The sequence below is a fragment of the Oncorhynchus mykiss genome, chromosome 3 (assembly GCF_057628025.1).
Source record: "Oncorhynchus mykiss isolate SJ-2025 chromosome 3, ASM5762802v1, whole genome shotgun sequence".
NCBI lineage: Eukaryota > Metazoa > Chordata > Actinopteri > Salmoniformes > Salmonidae > Oncorhynchus > Oncorhynchus mykiss.
The window spans coordinates 30723982-30749672 of record NC_143024.1 but is presented as its reverse complement, the minus strand read 5'-3'; the positions used below and the strand labels follow the sequence as shown (position 1 = coordinate 30749672).

The window sequence follows — 25691 nt, the reverse complement described above, 5'->3', positions numbered from 1 at the left end:
TAGGGTTAGTTTTACATGGCTTGGATAGGGTTAGTTTAAAATGGCTTTCATGGGGTTAGTTTTACATGGCTTGGATAGGGTTAGTTTTACATGGCTTGGATAGGGTTAGTTTGAAATGGCTTTCATAGGGTTAGTTTTACATGGCTTGGATAGGGTTAGTTTTACATGGATTGGATAGAGTTAGTTTTACATGGCTTGGATAGAGTTAGTTTTACATGGCTTGGATAGGGTTAGTTTTACATGGCTTGGATAGGGTTAGTTTAAAATGGCTTGGATAGGGTTAGTTTTACATGGCTTGGATAGGGTTAGTTTAAAATGGCTTTCATAGGGTTAGTTTTACATGGCTTGGATTGGGTTAGTTTTACATGGATTGGATAGGGTTAGTTTTACATGGCTTGGATAGGGTTAGTTTTACATGGATTGGATAGGGTTAGTTTTACATGGCTTGGATAGGGTTAGTTTTACATGGCTTGGATAGGGTTAGTTTTGCATGGCTTGGATAGGGTTAGTTTAAAATGGCTTGGATAGGGTTAGTTTTACATGGCTTGGATAGGGTTAGTTTTACATGGCTTGGATAGGGTTAGTTTTACCTGGCTTGGATAGGGTTAATTTTACATGGCATGGATATGGTTAGTTTTGCATGGCTTGGATAGGGTTAATTTTACATGGCTTGGATAGGGTTAGTTTAAAATGGCTTGGATAGGGTTAGTTTAAAATGGCTTGGATAGGGTTAGTTTTGCATGGCTTGGATAGGATTAGTTTTACTTGGCTTGGACAGTTAGTTTTTCATTGCTTGGACAGGGTTAGTTTCACATGGCTTGGACAGAATTAGTTTTACATGGTTTGGGTTGAGTTTGTTTTGCCTGGCTTGGACAGAGTTAGTTTTGCATGGCTTGCATAGGGTTCGTTTTACATGGCTTGAATAGGGTTAGTTTTACATGGCTTGCATAGGGTTAGTTTTACATGGCTTGAATAGGGTTTGTTTTACATGGCTTGGATAGGGTTGGTTTTGCGTGTAAGGGAATACCCCTCTGAAATGGACAAAAATGAATGGGAACTTATTTGCACCGTATGAAACATATACACGATGTTGCAAATGTCATATGGCAAATGCCAAGTGTCACACAGCAAAAATCCAATAGATGGCGAGCGCGCTCCACTGTAAATTTTCATATTGCAAATGCACATCAAGTCAAGACCCTAGGGTCAAATTTTGAAAATCAAATTCTTATCACCCCCTTAAAAAGTGCTCCCTTTTTTTGAAATTCTTTCGATTTCTTTTGTCAATTATACTTATTTAACAACTGTATGAACATACTTTTGTCATATTTTATTGCCATATTTTTAAGCCATGAATTAACCTAGATGGTCTATTTGTCATGTATGATGAGAGAGAAGTGGGACTCTTGTTTTTTAACGATTCTTTGATGGGCACGGGTGGGGGGCACAGGTGGGGGGTGCTCCCTACCCAACCGTGAACCACTTGCACCCCCTTAAAGGCATTAAAAAACTTTTTTTTAAAGTGCTCCTGGTAACCCGTTCCAATCACCAGGCGCACGGTTGTCCATTTGCAATATGTTTCAATGGGCATTTACCATCACGAATTTGACATGCTCATAAATACTGCAGGAATGCGATATTGACTGGCCCGATGAACTCAGGATGGCCGGGCAGTGATTCTGGTTCCTCTCCATTGCTCATTGGTGTTGATTTAAGAGTATCCATTTGGTGATGGTCTATCACTGTTTAAACATATTGCAAATGGAAAAAATTCACTCAGCAAGTCACCACCCATCGGTCAACTAGATAGCATTCTGACACCACACTTTTTCCTACTCGTTTAGAAGCCAACTATCACATATTTCAGAGCAGGCCCTTCACATAATAAAAACATAAAACACGTTCTAGCTGCGGGTCCAGTTCTGACATTGTGTGTAAAATGAAAAAAAATATCAAAATATCAAAATCAAAATCAAATTTTATTTGTCACATACACATGGCTAGCAGATGTCAATGTGAGTGTAGCGAAATGCTTGTGCTTCTAGTTCCGACAATGCAGTAATAACCAACGAGTAATCTAACCTAACAATTCCACAACTACTACCTTATACACAAAAGTGTAAAGGGATAAAGAATATGTACATGAAGATATATGAATGAGTGATGGTACAGAACGGCATAGGCAAGATGCAGTAGATGGTATCGAGTACAGTATATCCATATGAGATGAGTAATGTAGGGTATGTTAACATAAAAGTGGCATAGTTTAAAGTGGCTAGTGATACATGTATTACATAAAGATGGCAAGATGCAGTAGATGATACAGTGTACAGTATATACATATACATATGAGATGAGTAATGTAGGGTATTTAAACATTATATTAAGTGGCATTGTTTAAAGTGTAGGCCTAGCTGAGGTGACCCTGAATCCCAAGTTTCGGTTTCGGTTCGATAGGTCATTTGGAGCACAAGCTGCGACCTTAATTGGTACTGAAAATCCACATTTTCCGTGCGGTTCTATGGGGTCCTTGAATGAGCTAACGGACTCAGGGACTTGTCATTTTCGTGATTTTGAAAATGAATTGAAGTTAATGCAAATGTACAAGGCTGTACAAGGAACCTTCTAGAGCCACATAACTCACCGTGCACTATTGACTTGAGCTCTAGAACAGGTTTCTAAAGTTTCAGAGCTCTAGGTCTGACTGTTCTTTGATAGTTTGAACAAAAGTAACTATTGCAGGCTCTGTATGTCACACCGACCTTGCTGTGTGTGTGTGTGAGCTTTTCTTGGAAGTCTGATGGGAGAAATGACTGATTTACAGTTCATGAGGGTTACCTAATCACACATATGAAGTTTTGGAAACATTTGACCTTTTTAACCCTTCGAAACAGCCCCTATGACCCCAATTTAAGGCACTTCCGGTTGGCACAGAAGCTAAAAGTAAAGGAATATACTGATTGGGGTATGCTCTTACAGAATACAGAGTTTAAAGCCTTTACGTTAAGAATTGACTGATCTACATAGGGTTGAATGCAGTGAGTTTCACAAACTGCAGGTTTGGTATATCAAAACACCTTTCGGGTGAATTTAATCACTTCCGGTTGCTCCAGGAAGCTTAGAATTGACACAGGTAGACCTCATATTGTCCTGATGGATTGTCATCGAAGACAGGTTCATAAGGTATTCACAACCCACATAGGCTACAGGTTAAATTTAGGGGAGCAGACAATGTATTCCTATGGGTGAGATGAAAAAACCCTGTTTTCACTGTTAAGGGTTAATGCCACACGGTCAAGGTTAGGCTTGCACAGATCGGGAGGAGCTTTTTTAAATTGTTATTTTTGTTTCACCTTTATTTAACCAGGTAGGCTAGTTGAGAACAAGTTCTCATTTGCAACTGCGACCTGGCCAAGATAAAGCAAAGCAGTGTGAACAGAAAACAACACAGAGTTACACATGGAGTAAAAAATAAACAATAAACAAGTCAATAACATAGTAGAAAAAAATAATCTATGTACATTGTGTGCAAAAGGCATGAGGAGGTAGGCAATAAATAGGCCATTACAATTGAGCAGATTAACACTGGAGTGATAAATGATCAGATGAACATGTGCAGGTAGAGATACTGGTGTGCAAAAGAGCAGAAAAGTAAATAAAATAAAAACAGTATGGGGATGAGGTAGGTAAATTGGGTGGGCTATATACCGATGAACTATGTACAGCTGCAGTGATTGGGCAGCTGCTCAGATAGCAGATGTTTAAAGTTGGTGAGGGAGATAAAAGTCTCCAACTTCAGAGATTTTTGCAAGTCGTTCCAATCATTGGCAGCAGAGAACTGGAAGGAAAGGCGGCCAAATGAGGTTTTGGCTTTAGGGATTATCAGTGAGATACACCTGCTGGAGCGCGTGCTACGGGTGGGTGTTGCCATCGTGACCAGTGAACTGAGATAAGGCGGAGCTTTACCTAGCATAGACTTGTAGATGACCTGGGGCCAGTGGGTCTGGCGACGAACATGTAGCGAGTGCCAGCCGACTAGAGCATACAGGTCGCAGTGGTGGGTGGTATAAGGTGCTTTAGTAACAAAACGGATGGCACTGTGATAAACTGCATCCAGTTTGCTGAGTAGAGTATTGAAAGCTATTTTGTAGATGACATCGCCGAAGTCGAGGATCGGTAGGATAGTCAGTTTTACTAGGGTAAGTTTTGCGACGTAAGTGAAGGAGGCTTCGTTGCGAAATAGAAAGCCGACTCTAGATTTGATTTTAGATTGGAGATGTTTGATATGAGTCTGGAAGGAGAGTTTGCAGTCTAGCCAGACACCTAGGTACTTATAGATGTCCACATATTCTAGGTCGGAACCATCCAGGGTGGTGATGCTAGTCGGGCGTGCGGGTACAGGCAGCGAACGGTTGAAAAGCATGCATTTGGTTTTACTAGCGTTTAAGAGCAGTTGGAGGCCACGGAAGGAGTGTTGTATGGCATTGAAGCTCGTTTGAGACCGTGTCTGTGCCTCGACCTAGGTTGGGCAAAACTAAACATGGCGGTGTTCGCCTTAGCAATCTCACTAGGATAAAGACCACCTCCATTCCTGTCATTATTGAAAGAGATCATGATACCTCACATCTCAAAATAGGGCTACTTAATGTTAGATCCCTTACTTCAAAGGCAATTATAGTCAATGAACTAATCACTGATCATAATCTTGATGTGATTGGCCTGACTGAAACATGGCTTAAGCCTGATGAATTTACTGTGTTAAATGAGGCCTCACCTCCTGGCTACACTAGTGACCATATCCCCCGTGCATCCCGCAAAGGCGGAGGTGTTGCTAACATTTACGATAGCAAATTTCAATTTACAAAAAAAAAAATGACGTTTTCGTCTTTTGAGCTTCTAGTCATGAAATCTATGCAGCCTACTCAATCACTTTTTATAGCTACTGTTTACAGGCCTCCTGGGCCATATACAGCGTTCCTCACTGAGTTCCCTGAATTCCTATCGGACCTTGTAGTCATAGCGGATAATATTCTAATCTTTGGTGACTTTAATATTCACATGGAAAAGTCCACAGACCCACTCCAAAAGGCTTTCGGAGCCATCATCGACTCAGTGGGTTTTGTCCAACATGTCTCTGGACCCACTCACTGTCACAGTCATACGCTGGACCTTGTTTTGTCCCATGGAATAAATGTTGTGGATCTTAATGTTTTTCCTCATAATCCTGGACTATCGGACCACCATTTTATTACGTTTGCAATTGCAACAAATAATCTGCTCAGACCCCAACCAAGGATCATCAAAAGTCGTGCTATAAATTCACAGACAACACAAAGATTCCTTGATGTCCTTCCAGATTCCCTCTGTCTACCCAAGGACGCCAGAGGACAAAAATCAGTTAACCACCTAACTGAGGAACTCAACTTAACCTTGCGCAATACCCTAGATGCAGTTGCACCCCTAAAAACTAAAAACATTTCTCATAAGAAACTAGCTCCCTGGTACACAGAAAATACCCGAGCTCTGAAGCAAGCTTCCAGAAAATTGGAACGGAAATGGCGCCACACCAAACTGGAAGTCTTCCGACTAGCTTGGAAAGACAGTACTGCGCAGTACCGAAGAGCCCTTACTGCTGCTCGATCATCCTATTTTTCTAACTTAATTGAGGAAAATAAGAACAATCCGAAATTCCTTTTTGATACTGTCGCAAAGCTAACTAAAAAGCAGCATTCCCCAAGAGAGGATGACTTTCACTTTAGCAGTGATAAATTCATGAACTTCTTTGAGGAAAAGATTATGATTATTAGAAAGCAAATTACGGACTCCTCCTTAAATCTGCGTATTCCTTCAAAGCTCAGTTGTCCTGAGTCTGCACAACTCTGCCAGGACCTAGGATCAAGAGAGACGCTCAAGTGTTTTAGTACTATATCTCTTGACACAATGATGAAAATAATCATGGCCTCTAAACCTTCAAGCTGCATACTGGACCCTATTCCAACTAAACTACTGAAAGAGCTGCTTCCTGTGCTTGGCCCTCCTATGTTGAACATAATAAACGGCTCTCTATCCACCGGATGTGTACCAAACTCACTAAAAGTGGCAGTAATAAAGCCTCTCTTGAAAAAGCCAAACCTTGACCCAGAAAATATAAAAAACTATCGGCCTATATCGAATCTTCCATTCCTCTCAAAAATTTTAGAAAAGGCTGTTGCGCAACAACTCACTGCCTTCCTGAAGACAAACAATGTATACGAAATGCTTCAGTCTGGTTTTAGACCCCATCATAGCACTGAGACGGCACTTGTGAAGGTGGTAAATTACATTTTAATGGCATCGGACCGAGGCTCTGCATCTGTCCTTGTGCTCCTAGACCTTAGTGCTGCTTTTGATACCATCGATCACCACATTCTTTTGGAGAGATTGGAAACCCAAATTGGTCTACACGGACAAGTTCTGGCCTGGTTTAGATCTTATCTGTCGGAAAGATATCAGTTTGTCTCTGTGAATGGTTTGTCCTCTGACAAATCAACTGTAAATTTCGGTGTTCCTCAAGGTTCCATTTTAGGACCACTATTGTTTTCACTATATATTTTACCTCTTGGGGATGTTATTCGAAAACATAATGTTAACTTTCACTGCTATGCGGATGACACACAGCTGTACATCTCAATTAAACATGGTGAAGCCCCAAAATTGCCCTTGCTAGAAGAATGTGTTTCAGACATAAGGAAGTGGATGGCTGCAAACTTTCTACTTTTAAACTCGGACAAAACAGAGATGCTTGTTCTAGGTCCCAAGAAACAAAGAGATCTTCTGTTGAATCTGACAATTAATCTTAATGGTTGTACAGTCGTCTTAAATAAAACTGTGAAGGACCTCGGCGTTACTCTGGACCCTGATCTCTCTTTTGAAGAACATATCAAGACCATTTCAAGGACAGCTTTTTTCCATCTACGTAACATTGCAAAAATCAGAAACTTTCTGTCCAAAAATGATGCAGAAAAATTAATCCATGCTTTTGTCACTTCTAGGTTAGACTACTGCAATGCTCTACTTTCCGGCTACCCGGATAAAGCACTAAATAAACTTCAGTTAGTGCTAAATACGGCTGCTAGAATCCTGACTAGAACCAAAAAATTTGATCATATTACTCCAGTGCTAGCCTCTCTACACTGGCTTCCTGTCAAAGCAAGGGCTGATTTCAAGGTTTTACTGCTACATACGTACATACCTACACGTACGCTACGGTCACAAGACTCAGGCCTCCTAATTGTCCCTAGAATTTTTAAGCAAACAGCTGGAGGCAGGGCTTTCTCCTATAGAGCTCCATTTTTATGGAACGGTCTGCCTACCCATGTCAGAGACGCAAACTCGGTCTCAACCTTTAAGTCTCTACTGAAGACTCATCTCTTCAGTGGGTCATATGATTGAGTGTAGTCTGGCCCAGGAGTGGGAGGGTGAACGGAAAGGCTCTGGAGCAACGAACCGCCCTTGCTGTCTTTGCCTGGCCGGTTCCCCTCTTTCCACTGGGATTCTCTGCCTCTAACCCTATTACAGGGGCTGAGTCACTGGCTTTACTGGGGCTCTCTCATGCCGTCCCTGGAGGGGGTGCGTCACCTGAGTGGGTTGAGTCACTGATGTGGTCATCCTGTCTGGGTTGGCGCCCCCCCCTCCCCCCCCTTGGGTTGTGCCGTGGCGGAGGTCTTTGTGGGCTATACTCAGCCTTGTCTCAGGATGGTAAGTTGGTGGTTGAAGATATCCCTCTAGTGGTGTGGGGGCTGTGCTTTGGCAAAGTGGGTGGGGTTATATCCTTCCTGTTTGGCCCTGTCCGGGGGTGTCCTCGGAGTGGGCCACAGTGTCTCCTGACCCCTCCTGTCTCAGCCTCCAGTATTTATGCTGCAGTAGTTTATGTGTCGGGGGGCTAGGGTCAGTTTGTTATATCTGGAGTACTTCTCCTGTCCTATTTGGTGTCCTGTGTGAATCTAAGTGTGCGTTCTCTAATTCTCTCCTTCTCTCTTTCTCTCTCTCGGAGGACCTGAGCCCTAGGACCATGCCCCAGGACTACCTGACATGATGACTCCTTGCTGTCCCCAGTCCACCTGGCTGTGCTGCTGCTCCAGTTTCAACTGTTCTGCCTTATTATTATTCGACCATGCTGGTCATTTATGAACATTTTAACATCTTGGCCATGTTCTGTTATAATCTCCACCCGGCACAGCCAGAAGAGGACTGGCCATCCCACATATGCTCTCTCTAATTCTCTCTTTCTTTCTCTCTCTCGGAGGACCTGAGCCCTAGGACCATGCCCCAGGACTACCTGACATGATGACTCCTTGCTGTCCCCAGTCCACCTGGCTGTGCTGCTGCTCCAGTTTCAACTGTTCTGCCTTATTATTATTCGACCATGCTGGTCATTTATGAACATTTGAACATCTTGACCATGTTTTGTTATAATCTCCACCCGGCACAGCCAGAAGAGGACTGGCCACCCCACATAGCCTGGTTCCTCTCTAGGTTTCTTCCTAGGTTTTGTCCTTTCTAGGGAGTTTTTCCTAGCCACCGTGTTTCTACACCTGCATTGCTTGCTGTTTGGGGTTTTAGGCTGGGTTTCTGTACAGCACTTTGAGATATCAGCTGATGTACGAAGGGCTATATAAATAAATTTGATTTGATTTGATTTGATTTGGTTCGGAGGTTAGATAGCACAGGGTCCAAGGAAGGGCCAGAAGTATACAGAATGGTGTCATCTGCGTAGAGGTGGATCAGGGAATCGCCCACAGCAAGAGCAACATCATTGATATATACACGAGAAAAGAGTCGGCCCGAGAATTTAACCCTGTGGCACCCCCATAGAGACTGCCAGAGGACCGGACAACATGCCCTCCGATTTGACACACTGAACTCTGTCTGCAAAGTAGTTGGTGAACCAGGCAAGGCAGTCATTAGAAAAACCGAGGCTACTGAGTCTGCCGATAAGAATATGGTGATTAACAGAGTCGAAAGCCTTGGCCAGGTCGATGAAGACGGCTGCACAGTACTGTCTTTTATCGATGGCAGTTATGATATCATTTAGTACCGTGAGTGTGGCTGAGGTGCACCAGTGACCGGCTCGGAAACCGGATTGCACAGCGGAGAAGGTACGGTGGGATTCAAGATGGTCAGTGATCTGTTTGTTGACTTGGCTTTCAAAGACCTTAGATAGGCAGGGCAGGATGGATATAGGTCTGTAACAGTTTGGGTCCAGGGTGTCTCCCCCTATGAAGAGGGGGATGACCATGGCAGCTTTCCAATCCTTGGGGATCTCAGATGATACGAAGTAGAGGTTGAACAGGCTGGTAATAGGGGTTGCGACAATAGCGGCAGACAGTTTCAGAAATAGAGGGTCCAGATTGTCAAGCCCAGCTGATTTGTACGGGTCCAGGTTTTGCAGCTCTTTCAGAACATCTGCTATCTGGATTTGGGTGAAAGAGAAGCTGGGGAGGCGTGGGAGAGTAGCTGAAGGGGGGGCGGAGCTGTTGGCCGAGGTTGGAGCAGCCGGGAGGAAGGCATGGCCAGTCGTTGAGAAATGCTTGTTGAAGTTTTCGATTATCACGGATTTATCGTGGTGACCGTGTTACCTAGCCTCAGTACCTAGCCTGACTGTGTATATTGGCTCCTGACTTCCCTGAACAGTTGCATATCGCGGGGACTATTCGATGCTATTGCAGTCCGCCACAGGATGTTTTTGTGCTGGTCGAGGGCAGTCAGGTTTGGAGTGAACCAAGGGCTATATCTGTTCTTAGTTCTGCATTTTTTGAACGGAGCATGCTTGTCTAAGATGGTGAGGAAGTTACTTTTAAAGAATGACCAGGCATCCTCAACTGACGGGATGAGGTCAATATCCTTCCAGGATACCCGGGCCAGGTCGATTAGAAAGGCCTGCTCGCAGAAGTGTTTTAGGGACCGCGGACCTGTATCGGATTCAGGCAATGAGGCAGTGATCGCTGAGATCCTGATTGAAGACAGCAGAGGTGTATTTAGAGGGCAAGTTGGTCAGGATAATGTCAATTAGGGTGCCCATGTTTTTATTTATTTATTTTATCTTTATTTAACCAGGTAGGCAAGTTGAGAACAAGTTCTCATTTACAATTGCGACCTGGCCAAGATAAAGCAAAGCAGTTCGACAGATACAACGACACAGAGTTACACATGGAGTAAAACAAACATACAGTCAATAATACAGTATAAACAAGTCTATATACAATGTGAGCAAATGAGGTGAGAAGGGAGGTAAAGGCAAAAAAGGCCATGGTGGCAAGGTAAATACAATATAGCAAGTAAAACACTGGAATGGTAGTTTTGCAATGGAAGAATGTGCAAAGTAGAAATAAAAATAATGGGGTGCAAAGGAGCAAAATAAATAAATAAATTAAATACAGTTGGGAAAGAGGTAGTTGTTTGGGCTAAATTATAGGTGGGCTATGTACAGGTGCAGTAATCTGTGAGCTGCTCTGACAGTTGGTGCTTAAAGCTAGTGAGGGAGATAAGTGTTTCCAGTTTCAGAGATTTTTGTAGTTCGTTCCAGTCATTGGCAGCAGAGAACTGGAAAGAGAGGCGGCCAAAGAAAGAATTGGTTTTGGGGGTGACTAGAGAGATATACCTGCTGGAGCGTGTGCTACAGGTGGGAGATGCTATGGTGACCAGCGAGCTGAGATAAGGGGGGACGTTACCCATTAGGGTCTTGTAGATGACATGGAGCCAGTGGGTTTGGCGACGAGTATGAAGCGAGGGCCAGCCAACGAGAGCGTACAGGTCGCAATGGTGGGTAGTATATGGGGCTTTGGTGACAAAACGGATTGCACTGTGATAGACTGCATCCAATTTCTTGAGTAGGGTATTGGAGGCTATTTTGTAAATGACATCGCCAAAGTCGAGGATTGGTAGGATGGTCAGTTTTACAAGGGTATGTTTGGCAGCATGAGTGAAGGGTGCTTTGTTGCAAAATAGGAAGCCAATTCTAGATTTAACTTTGGATTGGAGATGTTTGATATGGGTCTGGAAGGAGAGTTTACAGTCTAACCAGACACCTAAGTATTTGTAGTTGTCCACGTATTCTAAGTCAGAGCCGTCCAGAGTAGTGATGTTGGACAGGCGGGTAGGTGCAGGTAGCGATCGGTTGAAGAGCATGCATTTAGTTTTACTTGTATTTAAGAGCAATTTGAGGCCACGGAAGGAGAGTTGTATGGCATTGAAGCTTGCCTGGAGGTTTGTTAACACAGTGTCCAAAGAAGGGCCGGAAGTATACAGAATGGTGTCGTCTGCGTAGAGGTGGATCAGAGACTCACCAGCAGCAAGAGCGACCTCATTGATGTATACAGAGAAGAGAGTCGGTCCAAGAATTGAACCCTGTGGCACCCCCATAGAGACTGCCAGAGGTCCGGACAACAGACCCTCCGATTTGACTCACTGAACTCTATCAGAGAAGTAGTTGGTGAACCAGGCGAGGCAATCATTTGAGAAACCAAGGCTGTTGAGTCTGCCGATGAGGATGTGGTGATTGACAGAGTCGAAAGCCTTGGCCAGATCAATGAATACGGCTGCACAGTAATGTTTCTTATCGATGGCGGTTAAGATATCGTTTAGGACCCTGAGCGTGGCTGAGGTCCACCCATGACCAGCTCTGAAACCAGATTGCATAGCAGAGAAGGTATGGTGAGATTTGAAATGGTCGGTAATCTGTTTGTTGACTTGGCTTTCGAAGACCTTAGAAAGGCATGGTAGGATAGATATAGGTCTGTAGCAGTTTGGGTCAAGAGTGTCCCCCCCTTTGAAGAGGGGGATGACCGCAGCTGCTTTCCAATCTTTGGGAATCTCAGACGACACGAAAGAGAGGTTGAACAGGCTAGTAATAGGGGTGGCAACAATTTCGGCAGATAATTTTAGAAAGAAAGGGTCCAGATTGTCTAGCCCGGCTGATTTGTAGGGGTCCAGATTTTGCAGCTCTTTCAGAACATCAGCTGAATGGATTTGGGAGAAGGAGAAATGGGGAAGGCTTGGGCGAGTTGCTGTTGGGGGTGCAGTGCTGTTGACAGGGGTAGGAGTAGCCAGGTGGAAAGCATGGCCAGCAGTAGAAAAATGCTTATTGAAATGTTCAATTATGGTGGATTTATCAGTGGTGACAGTGTTTCCTATCTTCAGTGCAGTGGGCAGCTGGGAGGAGGTGTTCTTATTCTCCATGGACTTTACAGTGTCCCAGAACTTTTTGAGTTAGTGTTGCAAGAAGCAAATTTCTGCTTGAAAAAGCTAGCCTTGGCTTTTCTAACTGCCTGTGTATAATGGTTTCTAGCTTCCCTGAACAGCTGCATATCACGGGGGCTGTTCGATGCTAATGCAGAACGCCATAGGATGTTTTTGTGTTGGTTAAGGGCAGTCAGGTCTGGGGAGAACCAAGGGCTATATCTGTTCCTGGTTCTAAATTTCTTGAATGGGGCATGTTTATTTAAGATGGTTAAGAAGGCATTTAAAAAAAATATCCAGGCATCCTCTACTGACGTGATGAGGTCAATATCCTTCCAGGATACCCCGGCCAGGTCGATTAGAAAGGCCTGCTCGCTGAAGTGTTTCAGGGAGCGTTTTACAGTGATGAGAGGAGGTCGTTTGACCGCTGACCCATTACGGATGCAGGCAATGAGGCAGTGATCGCTGAGATCTTGGTTGAAGACAGCAGAGGTGTATTTAGAGGGGAAGTTGGTTAGGATGATATCTATGAGGGTGCCCGTGTTTAAGGCTTTGGGGAGGTACCTGGTAGGTTCATTGATAATTTGTGTGAGATTGAGGGCATCAAGTTTAGATTATAGGATGGCTGGGGTGTTAAGCATGTTCCAGTTTAGGTCGCCTAGCAGCACGAGCTCTGAAGATAGATGGGGGGCAATCAGTTCACATATGGTGTCCAGAGCACAGCTGGGGGCAGAGGGTGGTCTAAAGCAGGCGGCAACGGTGAGAGACTTGTTTTTAGAGAGGTGGATTTTTAAAAGTAGAAGTTCAAATTGTTTGGGTACAGACCTGGATAGTAGGACAGAACTCTGCAGGCTATCTTTGCAGTAGATTGCAACACCGCCCCCTTTGGCAGTTCTATCTTGTCTGAAAATGTTGTAGTTTGGAATTAAAATGTCTGAATTTTTGGTGGTCTTCCTAAGCCAGGATTCAGACACAGCTAGAACATCCGGGTTGGCAGAGTGTGCTAAAGCAGTGAATAGAACAAACTTAGGGAGGAGGCTTCTAATGTTAACATGCATGAAACCAAGGCTATTACGGTTACAGAAGTCGTCAAAAGAGAGCGCCTGGGGAATAGGAGTGGAGCTAGGCACTGCAGGTCCTGGATTCACCTCTACATCGCCAGAGGAACATAGGAGGAGTAGAATAAGGGTGCGGCTAAAAGCAATAAGAATTGGTCGTCTAGAACGTCTGGAACAGAGAGTAAAAGGAGGTTTCTGGGGGTGATAAAATAGCATCAAGGTATAATGTACAGACAAAGGTAAGGTAGGATGTGAATACAGTGGAGGTAAACCTAGGTATTGAGTGATGAAGAGAGAGATATTGTCTCTAGACACATCATTGAAACCAGGAGATGTCATTGCATGTGTGGGTGGTGGAACTAATAGGTTGGATAAGGCATAGTGAGCAGGACTAGAGGCTCTACAGTGAAATAAGCCAATAAACACTAACCAGAACATCAATGGACAAGACATATTGACATTAAGGAGAGGCATGCTTAGTCGAGTGATCAAAAGGGTCCAGTGAGTGGAGAGGTTGGTTGAGGGTCACGGCGATTTAGACAGCTAGCCAGGCCATCGGTAGCAAGCTAGCATAGGATGGAGGTATGTTGTTAGCCACCTCTTGCGTTCGGTCAGTAGATTAGTGGGGTTCCGTGTGGTAGAGGGGATTAATCCAAATCACACAACAACAACAAAAATAAGAACAATAGATATAGTTATAGAGGCCTGAGAAGAAAACATAATAATAATAAAAATAAATAAATTGTCCGATTGTCTATTCAGATAGCAGCCGGTAAGACAGCTAACGGTTAGCGGGCCGCAGATGGGCGTTCAGGTAACGTCGCGACGGAGGAGCCAGCCGGATCTCCTTGAGGTAGATAACGTCGGCAGTCCAGTTATGAAGGCCCGGTGGGGCTCCGCGTAGGCAGTAAAACGGGTTTGGATAGGTGACTGCAGCCCAGGAGTGAATGATGGAACTCAGGAGTGATTGACGGAGCTGGCTAGCACCGGAATAATTGATGTTTGCTCCGGAATCGACGAAAGCCGATTGTCACACGGATAGCAGCTAGCTAGCTGTGAGATCCGGGTATGAATGTCCAGAGAGCAGTTGAAATCCAGGGACATGGAGAGAAAAATTGGTCCGGTATGTTCCGTTCCGAGCCGCTCTGCGCCATACAAAACTGGCGATAGATTTTCGATAGATTTTCGAGCTGAAAGGATAGCTGATGACCACAAACCGTGGTTAGCTGAATACTAACGATTTGCCAGTAAAGAAGCTAACTAGCTTCTGATTAGCTTCTGGATTAGCTTCTGGGCTATCTCCTGGCTAGCTTCTGGCTAGTTTCTGGCTAGTTTCTTGGAATTTCTGGCTAACTTCTTGGAGGATTACAGATCTGAGGTAAATAATACTTTTTTATAAATATAAATTGGTGAGGCGGGTTGCAGGAGAGTGTTTTGAAGATGAGTTGATGGAAAATAAAAATAAAATGTATGTGAAAAAAGTTGTAAATATATATATATATACAGGACAAGACGAGGACAAAAGACGTCTGAACTGCTATGCGATCTTGTAGTTGTTGGAGTTTACGGATTTAGGGTTGTACCTGGTGGGTTCCTTGATGATTTGTGTGAGATTGAGGGCATCTAGCTTAGATTGTAGGACTGCCGGGGTGTTAAGCATATCCCAGTTTAGGTCACCTAACAGAACAAACTCTGAAGCTAGATGGGGGGCGATCAATTCACAGATGGTGTCCAAGGCACAGCTGGGAGCTGAGGGGGGTCGGTAGCAGGCGGCAACAGTGAGAGACTTATTTCTGGAGAGATTCATTTTAAAATTAGAAGTTCGAACTGTTTGGGCATAGACCTGGAAAGTATAACAGAACTTTGCAGGCTATCTCTGCAGTAGATTGCAACTCCTCCCCCTTTGGCAGTTCTATCTTGACGGAAAGTGTTATAGTTGGGTATGGAAATCTCAGATTTTTTGGTGGCCTTCCTAAGCCAGGATTCAGGACATCAGGGTTGGCAAGGACATCAGTGTTGGCAGAGTGTGCTAAAGCAGTGAGTAAAACAAACTTAGGGAGGAGGCTTCTGATGTTAACATTCATGAAACCAAGGCTTTTTCGATCACAGAGGTCAACAAATGAGGGTGCCTGGGGACATGCAGGGCCTGAGTTTACCTCCACATCACCCGAGGAACAGAGGAGGAGTAGGATGAGGGTGCGGCTAAAGGCTATCAAAACTGGTCGCCTAGAGCGTTGGGGACAAGGAATTAAAGGAGCAGATTTATGGGTGTGGTAGAATATATTCAGGGCATAATGTGCAGACAGGGGTATGGTGGGGTGCGGGTACAGCGGAGGTAAGCCCAGGCACTGGGTGATGATAAGAGAGGTTGTATCTCTGGACATGCTGGTTATAATGGGTGAGGTCACCGCATGTGTGGGAGGTGGGACAAAGGAGGTATCAGAGGTGTGAGGAGTGGAACTAGGGGCTCCATTGTAAACTAAAACAATGATAACTAACCTGAACAATAGTATACAAGGCATATTGATAATTGAGAGAGACATACAGCAAGGCATAAAGTAATCGCAGGTCTTGATTGGGAGAGCTTGCTAAAACAATAGGTGAGACTACAACAGCTAGTCAGCTAACACAACAACAGCAGGTAAAATGGCGATGACTATGCTCGGAGGGTCGGATTAACTACACACAGAGCCTGAGTTCGCGGCTGGCGCTGACAGATAAAACAGAAATAAACAGAATGGAGTACCGTGATTAATGGACAGTCCAGCAGGCATCAGCTATGTAGCCAAGTGATCATAGTGTCATAGTGTCCAGGGGGCAGCAGTAGATGGAACAGGGAAGCCGCCACTACGCTAGCACGCGGGCGACACAGCGTTTAAAGTAAGTAGCCTGGGGGTGGTAGGGGGGTCTGGGGTGGTGCGGCGGGGGGGCCGTGTCGACAGAGAATCCAAGCCAGATGGCAAAAGAGGTATTGTATAATTTAGTTTGCTAGCAGGCAGATGTGCCTGGCTCACGGCTAACTGGTGCTAGCTTCGTGGCAGTGGCGTTAGCCAAGGTCCAGAGTTTACAGCAAGGATCCAGTATTGGGCTCCAGAGTATTGGGCTCTAGCCGTGTATGAGTGGGGTTCGGGTGAACAGCTGAGTAGGCCGGGAGGTGGGGAGGTGGGCCTCAGGGATAGCTTCGGTACTGGGTGCAAGCTAGCTGTGAAGATCAGAAGTAGTGGTCCAGGGATTACGGCAGGAATCCGGCATTGTTGTGGAGAGACAGTTCGATACTGGTAGAATGGCGAGTATTATCCAGGCTAAAAACAGGGCTGGCTATGCCGAAGGTAAAAGCCGCTAGCAGTTGCTAACAATGACTGAACAGCTTGTAGCTAATTAGCTGGTTAGCTTCTGGAGGTTCTTGAATGTGTTCTAAAATTAAAAATAATAGCGATTCCGTATCACATTGGGTGAGGCAGGTTACCGGAAGGTATAATCAAATTAAAAATCGAAAAGAGATTGAAAATAAATATGGGTCCAGTGAGTGGTTGGGCTGGCTGGGGACACGGCGATTCAGACAGTTAGCAGGCCTGTGCTAACAAGCTAACAGTTAGTAGGCCGGGGCTAAACAAGCTAGCAGTTAGTAGACCGGGGCAGGCTAGCAGTTAGCAGGCCGGGTTAGCAAGCAAGCAGATAGCAGGGGCTAGAAAGTTAGCCTTTGGGGGACGTCGCGATGGGGTTAAGTCTGTTTTTGCCTCTTCATGTGGTGACGTCGATAGACCGGTCGTGGAATTAGTAGGGTTCCAAGTAGCTCTAGGTAGCTAGCAGGCCTAGCTGGTTAGCATAATGGGCCTTCAGCGGGGCCTGTTGGAGTCCTCGGGCAGATTATGTCGGTATTCCAGTCGTAGGGGATCTGCGGGGTTCCATGCCCTGTACCGGCTGTAGAAGGGGTCTGGATATTGTAGCCCAGGAGTATGCTTCGTTGGTAGCACAGGAGCTCTGGCCGGGCTAGCTTCAAGCTAAGTGGATGGAAACGCTAGCCAGGAGAGGTCATCCGGGCTTGCAGTTAGCTAGTTGTGAAGATCCAGATGAAAATGTTCAGTTTGCGGTGGGAATCCTTGGATAAAAATAATAGGTCCGTTACGCTCTGGTTAGAGTCACGTTGTTCGAATTGGCGAGAGCTATTCGAGCTGAAGGTTAGCTGAACACCGCTGGCAATGGTTTGCTGACTGATAGCTGGTAGTTAGCTGGCTAGCTTCAGTTGAGGGATTCCAGATCCAAAGTAAATATAGATACTTTAGAAGAAAAAAATGCAGATCCACGCTACATTGGGTGAGGCGGGTTGCAGGAGAGTTTTTAGATGTTGAGGTTTAGCAAAATATTTTAAAAGATATGCGAAGAAAAATATGTAAAAAACAATATATACAAGGGACACGACAGGACAAAGACGTCTGACTGCTACGCCATCTTGGAACATTCCTGTGGTTGAATTGTCCTTCTAACCCTAACGGTTCCACCGCTGTCCCCCAAAAGCACCTGAAATTTAGGACCAGGCTTCATTATGGGCCTACTTTTTTTCACGGTCGCAGCACTCAGGGTGAGCTACGGTCAAGCGGGGCATCTCGTTGAACTCGGCACGGCCTAGAGACTATGGTGATGCCATTTTTAGTGTTGATTTCAGTCTGTCATTTTGGTGATGGTTCATCACTGTTTAAACATATTGCAAATGTACAAAAGTCAGCCAGCAAGTCAGCATCCATCAGTCAATTAGATATCATTCTGACACCAAACTGATACCATCTGATACCAAACCCACGTTTTCCAACTCGAATAGAAACCAACTATCACATATTTCAGAGCAGGCCCATAACTCACAGCGCCATTTTAAACCATAATAAAAATGTTAAACACATGTTCTAGCTGCGGGTCCAGTTCTGACATTATGTGTAGGCCTATGTGAGGCAACCCTGGATCCGAGTTTTGGCTCGATAGGTCATTCGGTGCCCGATCAATTACCTTAATTGGTGCTGAAAATATTTTTTTTCCGGGTGTTGCTACGGGGTCCTTGAATGAGCTATCAGACAGAAACGTTGGGGTCCATTTCTATGGGCCGAGGCAGTTTCAATGCACCTAATCTTGTGACTCTGGAACTTTTCTAAATGTCGTCATTTTCGTGATGGTCAAAATGAATTGAAGTTATTGCAAATGTATGAGGCTGTTTCTTGGTCTGAGAACCTTCTAGAGCCACATAACTCACCACACACTATTGACTTGAGCTCAAGAACAGGTTTCTAAAGTTTCAGAACTCTAGGTCTGACGGTTATTTGATAGTTAGAATGAAGGTAACTATTGCAGGCTCTGTGTGTCTGCAAGTCCCACACTGTGTCACTTCATCCTTGCTGTGTGTGTGTGTGTGTATGTGTGTGAGTTTTTCTTGGAAATCTGATGGAAGACATGACTGATTTACAGTTCATGAGGGTTCCCTAATCACACATATGATGTTTTGGTAAGATCTGACCTTTTTAACCCTTCGAAACTGCCTCTATGATCCCAATTTAAGGCACTTCCAGTTGACACAGGAAGCTGAAAGTGAAAAACATATCCTCCTTGGGGTAGGCTCTTACAGAATTTTGAGTTTTAAGTCTTTACGTTAAGAATTTACTGATTTACAGAGGGTTGAATGAGTGTGTGTGAATTCAGAAAATCACAGAAATCTCACAGAGCTCTGAATCCCACCTTAACGGATTCATCTGAACACGCCGCAACTGGATCTGTAACTTTTTTGGGGAAAAAAACACATTTCTTTGAGCATCACCAATTGTACATTGTACAATTTCTCTTAAATTCCGATAGATAAATGGCTGGTCCTTTTTTTCCTGACACTGTAGGTTCATGTTCTTTGAAGTGAAGTGATCAAATTAGAGCTCTATTTTTGTTTTTGACCTTTAATCCCAGGAAAATGGCCTTAACTCAAAAAGCGTTGAGGCCTCGACACCATCTTGTTTCTGGGCTAACTACCCATTATGCCAAACCTATGCTCACCAAGTTTCGTCTTTGAAGTCTTTTCCGTTTAGGAGAAATGGCCATGTCGTGATTGGTGATGTTTTGTACATTTGCAATAAGATTACATTCGCCATCTGGTGGAATTTACCGGGACAGCGGAAAAATGGCCAAAATTTGAAAAATTTATAAAACGGAATGTCCAAGAGACTTCGTTCGATGACTTCCCGGAAGATCTGGCCCCGGTGCACAGCCCACCGCCGTCTGCGAATTTTAGAAACATTTGCGGATGTCTAGTAAGGGGCCGTACATTTGCAATATGGAGTTTCTCATCGATCATACAGCAAATACATAAAAGTGCCTTTCATGTATGGCATGGATATGGTTAGTTTTGCATGGTTTGGATAGGGTAAGTTTTGCATGGCTTGGTTGGGGTTAGTTTTACATGGATTGGATAGGGTTTGTTTTACATGGCTTGCATAGGGTTAGTTTTACATGGATTGGATAGGGTTTGTTTTACAAGGCTTGGATAGTGTATGTTTTACATGGCTTGGATAGGGTTATATTTGCATGGCTTGGATAGGGTTAGTTTTAAATGGCTTGGATAGGGTTAGTTTTACATGGCTTGGATAGTGTATGTTTTACATGGCTTGGATAGGGTTATATTTGCATGGCTTGGACAGAGTTAGTTTTGCATGGCTTGAATAGGGTTAGTTTTAAATGGCTTGGATAGGGTTAGTTTTACATGGCTTGGATAGTGTATGTTTTACATGGCTTGGATAGTGTTAGTTTTATATGACTTGGATAGGGTTAGTTTTACAATGCTTGGATAGGGTTAGTTATGTATGGTTTGGATAGGGTTAGTTATGCATGGTTTGGATAGGGTTAGTTTAACATTGCTTGGATAGGGTTAGGTTTGCATGGCTTGATTGGGGTTAGTTTTACATGGCTTGGATAGTGTTATATTTGCATGGCTTGGACAGAGTTAGTTTTACATGACTTGAATAGGGTTAGTTTTACATTGCTTGGATAGGGTTATATTTGCATGGCTTGGACAGAGTTAGTTTTACATGACTTGAATAGGGTTAGTTTTGCATGGCTTGAGTTGTGTATGTTTTGCATGGCCTGGATAAGGTTAGATTTGCATGGCTTGGACAGAGTTAGTTTTACATGACTTGAATAGGGTTAGTTTTACATTGCTTGGATAGGGTTATATTTGCATGGCTTGGACAGAGTTAGTTTTACATGACTTGAATAGGGTTAGTTTTACATTGCTTGGATAGGGTTAGTTTTGCATGGCTTGAGTTGTGTATGTTTTGCATGGCCTGGATAAGGTTAGATTTGCATGGCTTTCATAGGGTTAGTTTTACATGGCTTGGATAGGGTTAGTTTTACATGGCTTGGATAAGGTTAGTTTTACATGGCTTGGATAAGATTAGTTTTACATGGCTTGGATAGGGTTAGTTTTACATGGCTTGGATAGGGTTAGTTTTACATGGCTTTGATAGGGTTAGTTTTACATGGCTTGGAGAGGGTTAGTTTTACATGGCTTGTATCTTTAGTCTAGTCTTCTATTAGGCTACATCAGGGTTAAATATTAACCTAAACCTAAGCGGACAGTTAATAGGAACTCGTGACTGACCCTTTAAAAATAATGTATTCACCAACAGTTGTTTAGTTAACCTTTGTTCTGTCCTGGTTCATGGGATATTGGATTGGTACCTTGTTACCCACAAGGTTCCATGGTTCCTTTTTAACACACCCATAGTCTTTTCTCGGGTGCGACAGAACAGAACTTCAACAGAAGCGGTAATGTACTTAACGTCCAGTAGAAGACTATTGTGATTATGGTGACCTAGATGGCAATTACCGTATTGTTTGCTGCACGATTTTTACGATTTCAAATGGTCACACTTAAATTGATCAGGGCACACCTCACCACACTTACTTAACGGTAGCAAACTTACCTCAAATGCTGTTGATGAATGGTGTGTACCATTTTGAGGCAATGTGTGGTTCAATACAAACCGTTACACAACGTCGCAGAAGTTGAAGTAGACTGAACAAACCCCTGGTTTGAGCCATATTGACTGTGTTGTGGTCAGAAATGTTTTGGAATACCTCTGCAATAAGGTCTCCATTCTCTGCGTGCACCTGGGCTATGGCTCCAATCTCTTTGCATTGGGAAAACGCAGCATACAGCTCATGGTCTTGAAGCATGAACACATCCTTGTATGCCATGAACATCTTGAAGGAGTTGACACCTTTCTCCTTGGCCAAAGTCTCCATTTCCTTTTTGACCTAGAATGGGTTTAGCAAAAAGCCAATTAGTTTAGCGTGCTTTTCTTTTAAATGCTGAGAGATAAGACTGTTAACATTTCTGTAAAAAACATGTATTGACATACTGTCCATCCCAGGTCTCCATGGAGTCTATTACCACATGCTATTTCCTGTTGGGATGTTATTTAAGCAATAAGGCCTGATGAGGTGTGGTATATAGCCAATATACTGTACCACGGCTAAGGGCTGTTCTTACGCACAATGCAACGCGAAGTGCCTGGACACAGCCCTTAGCCCCCTGAGGTGCCTTATTGCTATTATGAACTGTATACCAACGTAATTAGAGCAGTAAAAATAATAGTTTTGTAATACCCGTGGTATATGGTCTGATATACCACAGCTGTCAGCCAATCAGCATTCAGGGCTCGAACCACCCAGTTTTTAATTAAAGTAGATTTTGCAGAGGTTAAGGCTGGGATTTGTCGGATATGCACCTTTTAAAGGCAACATTCCAACTTTGAAGGAGGCAGCATTCACCATAAACACATTTTTTGTCTCAAACGGAAATTACCTTTAAATGTCAACTGTGCTATAACGCTGATCGGATTGAATCTACAGTAACAGTGTCCCTCATTTTTAAAACAAGTCTGCTCTTTTATAAAATCCCAGAAAATTTGATGGCATCAGGCCAGAACAAACAAAGTTCTAAACCCTGCCCAATCTCACAAAGCATTCACAGATCAAGACAAATAAATGAAACATTTCAGTCTGAGACAGGAATGTTTCATAATTTTTGTAAATATCTGTACAAATGTAACCCGTGGGATCTGAACCCCAGTCTCTTGCTTGGTAAAGCAATACAGGGTGCGGGGAAAGCTACTGTACCTCGTCACACATGAGCATGAGTCTGATGTGTACTTTTTTTCAGGATAGAAAATAGATTATAGATATAACAGGGGGCACTACCTTGTCGCTCCACCATGTGACTGCCACATGGAGGGAGTAGTCGCAGCAGACCTTGGCGTCAGCAGTGACCCTCCACCTATCATAGGCCTCCAGCAGAGACGTGCCTCTCTGGGGGATCACAAAGTCTAGGATCATGGTGGTCCCTCCTGCCAGGGCAGCCTGGGAACAGAGCGCAGGGTTCGGGTTTAGAGAGGGGGTTAGGGTTTAGGGGGTGGTATGGGGTATATCCAGTAGGGTGGTCCCTCCTGCCAGGGCAGCCTGGGAACAGAGAGCAGAGTTTGGGTTTAGAGAGGGGGTTAGGGTTTAGGGGGTGGTATGGGGTATGGGGTATATCCAATAGGGTGGTCGCTACTACCAGGGCAGCCTGGGAACAGAGAGCAGGGTTAGGGTTTAGAGTGGGGGTTAGGGTTTAGGGGGTGGTATGGGGTATATCCAGTAGGGTGGTCCCTCCTGCCAGGGCAGCCTGGGAACAGAGAGCAGAGTTCGGGTTTAGAGAGGGGGTTAGGGTTTAGGGGGTGGCATGGGGTATGGGGTATATCCAGTAGGGTGGTCGCTACTACCAGGGCAGCCTGGGAACAGAGAGCAGGGTTAGGGTTTAGAGAGGGGGTTAGGGTTTAGGGGGTTTTATGGGGTATATCCAGTAGGGTGGTCGCTACTACTAGGGCAGCCTGGGAACAGAGAGCAGGGTTAGGGTTTAGAGAGGGGGTTAGGGTTTAGGGGGTTGTATGGGATATATCCAGTAGAGTGGTCCCTCCTACCAGGGCAGCCTGGGTACAGAGAGCAGGGTTAGGGTATACTGTAGATAGGTTAGGGTTTAGAGAGGGGTGGATATGGAGGGGGGGGGGGGGGGGGGGGGTTAGAGTGTAGTCCAGGATCATGATAGTGCCTCCTGCCACTTTCCAGGATACACAGAACAGGGTTCAGGTTCCATGGATAAAGATACACAGAACAGGGTTCAGTTTCCATGGATAAAGATACACAGAACAGGGTTTAGGTTCCATGGATAAAGATACGCAGAACAGGGCTCAGGTTCCATGGATAACGATACACAGAACAGGGTTTAGGTTCCATGGATCAAGATACAGTTGAAGTCGGAAGTGTACATACACCTTAGCCAAATACATTTAAACTCAGTTTTTCACAATTTCTGACATTTAATCCTAGTAAAAAGTCCCTGTTTTAGGTCAGTTAGGATCACCACTTTATTTTAAGAATGTGAAATGTCAGAATAATAGTAGAGAGAATGATTCGTTTCAGCTTTTATTTCTTTCATCACATTCCCAGTGGGTCAGAAGTTTATACATACACTCAATTAGTATTTGGTAGCATTGCCTTTAAATTGTTTAACTTGGGTCAAACATTTCAGGTAGCCTTCTACAAGCTCCTTCTTCTTTTGGTGAATTTTGGCCCATTCCTCCTGACAGAGCTGGTGTAACTGAGTCAGGTTTGTAGGCCTCCTTGTTCGCACATGCTGTTTCAGTTCTGCCCACATATTTTCTATAGGATTGAGGTCAGGGCTTTGTGATGGCCACTCCAATACCTTGACTTTGTTGTCCTTAAGCCATTTTGCTACAACTTTGGAAGTATGCTTGGGTCATTGTCCATTTGGAAGACCCATTTGCGACCAAGATTTAACTTCCTGACTGATGTCTTGAGATGTTGCTTCAATATATCCACATTAGTTTCCTCCCTCATGTTGCCATCTATTTTGTGAAGTGCACCAGTCCCTCCTGCAGCAACGCACCCCACAACATGATGCTGCCATCCCTGTGCTTCACGGTTGGGATGGTGTGCTTTGGCTTGCAAGCCTCCACCTTTCTCCTCCAAAGATAACGATGGTCATTATGGCCAAACAGTTCTATTTTTGTTTTATCTGGATTTTTTTATGGCGGTTTTGGAGCAGTGGCTTCTTCCTTGCTGAGCAGCCTTTCAGGTTATGTCGATAGAGGACTCGTTTTACTGTGGATATAGATACTTTTGTACCTGTTTCCTCCAGCATCTTCACAAGGTCCTTTGCTGTTGTTCTGGGATTGATTTGCACTTTTCTCACCAAAGTATGTTAATCTCTAGGAGACAGAACACGTCTCCTTCCTGAGCGGTATGACAGCAGCGTGGTCCCATGGTGTTTATAAAGATGAACGTGGTACCTTTAGGCGTTTCTGAGGTCTTGGCTGATTTCTTTTGATTTTCCCATGATGTCAAGCAAAGTGGCACTGAGTTTGAAGATATGCCTTGAAATACATCCACAGGTACAACTTTATTTACAGTATCTGCAGCATCTACTGCACCTTACAATGCTTTTTTTGTTTAATATCCTACATGTTTTTAAATATGTAAAGGTACAGTATGTTTTAAACTTCATTAAATGGGGTTTTATGCAGCCCACCTGTAATACAGAAAAGTATTCACACCCAGTATTCACACCCACATGTTGTTGTGTTACAGCCGAAATTTAAAATGGATTACATTTCTACACACAATACCCCATAATATAAAAGTGGAATTATGTTTTTCAAAATGTTTACATATGAATTAAAAATGAACAGCTGAAATGTCTTGTTATGGCAAGCCTACATAAGTTCAGGAGTAAAAATGTGCTTAAAAATTTGCCTGGACCTTTTGCACCCTCTCTGGATTACTGACCTCTGCCTGCCCCGACCCTGACCCTGACCCTGAGACTGCCTGCCCTGACACTGACCCTGACCCTGAGACTGCCTGCCCTGACCCTGACCCTGACCCTGAGACTGCCTGCCCTGACCCTGACCCTGAGACTGAGACTGCCTGCCCTGACCCTGACCCTGACCCTGAGACTGCCTGCCCTGACCCTGAGACTGCCTGCCCTGACCCTGACCCTGACCCTGAGACTGCCTGCCGTGACCCTGACCCTGAGACTGAGACTGCCTGCCCTGACCCTGACCCTGACCCTGAGACTGCCTGCCCTGACCCTGACCCTGACCCTGAGACTGCCTGCCCTGACCCTGAGACTGCCTGCCCTGACCCTGACCCTGAGACTGAGACTGCCTGCCCTGACCCTGACCCTGAGACTGAGACTGCCTGCCCTGACCCTGACCCTGACCCTGAGACTGCCTGCCCTGACCCTGAGACTGAGACTGCCTGCCCTGACCCTGACCCTGAGACTGCCTGCCCTGACCCTGAGACTGCCTGCCCTGACCCTGACCCTGAGACTGA

The 25691-nt window shown here is 44.5% G+C and overlaps 1 protein-coding gene and 1 long non-coding RNA gene across 3 annotated transcripts in view; one reads left to right on the top strand and one right to left on the bottom strand.

Moving 5' to 3' along the window:
- Positions 1–25691, bottom strand: part of dpys (dihydropyrimidinase) — a 49994-nt gene that overhangs the window by 21306 nt on the left and 2997 nt on the right. The window contains exons 2-3 of one of the 2 annotated variants that reach the window (XM_036971061.2): positions 22503–22661; positions 21378–21557 (exon numbers count right to left, since the gene is read on the bottom strand). In XM_036971061.2, coding sequence (XP_036826956.2) covers positions 21378–21557; positions 22503–22661 — 339 coding nt within the window. Of the gene's footprint in view, positions 1–21223; positions 21558–22502; positions 22662–25691 lie in introns of both variants that reach the window. The other variant, XM_090227627.1, reaches the window with a different exon arrangement.
- The window catches only part of LOC149984499 (uncharacterized), a 64360-nt gene continuing 54439 nt past the window's right edge, over positions 15771–25691 (top strand). The window contains exon 1 of the long non-coding RNA XR_016493521.1: positions 15771–16154. This is a non-coding gene — a long non-coding RNA (uncharacterized LOC149984499). The remainder of the gene's footprint in view (positions 16155–25691) is intronic.